Source organism: Etheostoma cragini, chromosome 5, assembly GCF_013103735.1.
Source record: "Etheostoma cragini isolate CJK2018 chromosome 5, CSU_Ecrag_1.0, whole genome shotgun sequence".
In the NCBI taxonomy this organism is placed as follows: Eukaryota; Metazoa; Chordata; class Actinopteri; order Perciformes; family Percidae; genus Etheostoma; species Etheostoma cragini.
This window is the reverse complement of record NC_048411.1, coordinates 27,291,791-27,293,139: the sequence shown is the minus strand read 5'-3', so window position 1 is coordinate 27,293,139 and position 1,349 is coordinate 27,291,791. Positions and strand designations below refer to the sequence as shown.

Below are 1,349 nucleotides of genomic sequence, written 5' to 3'. Positions count from 1 at the left end.
ATCTTGGTAGCACTTGCAGTGCTGCTCTGCTCTTCACCCTTGGTAAATGGAGGGAAAGTCTTGGTGTTCCCTGTGGATGGAAGCCACTGGATCAACATGAATGTCCTCATCAAGGAGCTTCACTCCAGAGGCCATGAAATCACAGTGATGCGGCCGTCAGACAGCTGGTACATCAAGCCAGAGTCCCCTCACTACAAGGCCATCACTATAAATTCCTCTGCTGGTTTCGATGAAGAACTATTTGGATCATTTGTAACCACAATGATTACCATGCAGCGGGAAGGTGCTTCACTTATGACCCGTATAGCTGTGGAATATAAACTGTTGGAGCAGTTCTATGAGATGAATAAACAGGTGATTCAGATGATTCGGGATGTGTTTGAGAATACAAAACTAATGCAGAGTCTTCAAGATGCCAAATATGATTTGGTTCTGACGGACCCAGCAATTGGTAGTGGAGTGCTTTTGGCTCACCGTTTGGGTCTTCCACTTGTCTTAAATGTGAGATGGACTATTCAGGGAGAGGGACATCATGCAATTGCTCCTTCCCCACTATCCTATATCCCAATACCAACGTCAGAGCTGACTGACAAGATGACATTTCCCCAACGGGTCAAAAACGTATTTTACTTTGCCTTCACATGTTTTCAAACTTGGTATATCACAGACTCAAACTACAAATCATTTGTACATCATTACTTTGGAAATGATGTACATTACATGGAGCTGTTCCAGGCAGCAGACATCTGGTTGATGAGAAATGATTTTACCTTTGAATTTCCCCGACCCACAATGCCAAACATTGTCTACATGTCAGGATTTCAGTGCAAACCCTCCAAGCCACTGTCTAAAGAACTAGAGGACTTTGCCCAGAGCTCTGGTGAACATGGGGTCATTGTTATGACATTGGGAACCCTGGTAGCAAAACTTCCTGAGGACATTACTGAGGAAATTGCAGCTGCTTTTGCCCAACTTCCTCAAAAGGTGATCTGGAGGCACAAAGGCAAAAGACCATCCACTCTCGGCAACAACACCTTACTCTTAGACTGGCTGCCCCAAAATGACCTCCTAGGCCACCCCAAGACCAGAGTTTTTGTGGCCCACGGAGGCACCAATGGAATACAGGAGGCCATCTACCACGGTGTCCCCCTGGTCGGCCTTCCCCTCATGTTTGACCAGCATGACAACTTCTTCAGGATGAAAGCAAGAGGTGTGGCCAAAAATCTGGACATTGCAACTGTGAACAAGGATAACTTCCTGGAGGCACTGAAGGAGGTACTCTATGACCCAAGCTACACAGAGAAGATGAAGGCGCTGTCCAACCTGCAGAGAGACCAGCCCATGAAACC

General features: G+C 46.5%; 2 protein-coding genes across 5 annotated transcripts in view; one reads left to right on the top strand and one right to left on the bottom strand.

Moving 5' to 3' along the window:
- Positions 1-1,349, bottom strand: part of sh2d3cb (SH2 domain containing 3Cb) — a 38,850-nt gene that overhangs the window by 14,437 nt on the left and 23,064 nt on the right. The gene's annotated exons all lie outside the window — the stretch shown is intronic.
- Positions 1-1,349, top strand: part of LOC117944407 (UDP-glucuronosyltransferase 2A2-like) — a 23,943-nt gene that overhangs the window by 22,065 nt on the left and 529 nt on the right. For all 3 annotated transcript variants that reach the window (XM_034871192.1, XM_034871191.1, XM_034871190.1), the window contains exon 3: positions 7-1,349. This exon is cut by the window's right edge and continues 529 nt beyond it. In XM_034871192.1, coding sequence (XP_034727083.1) covers positions 7-1,349 — 1,343 coding nt within the window. The remainder of the gene's footprint in view (positions 1-6) is intronic.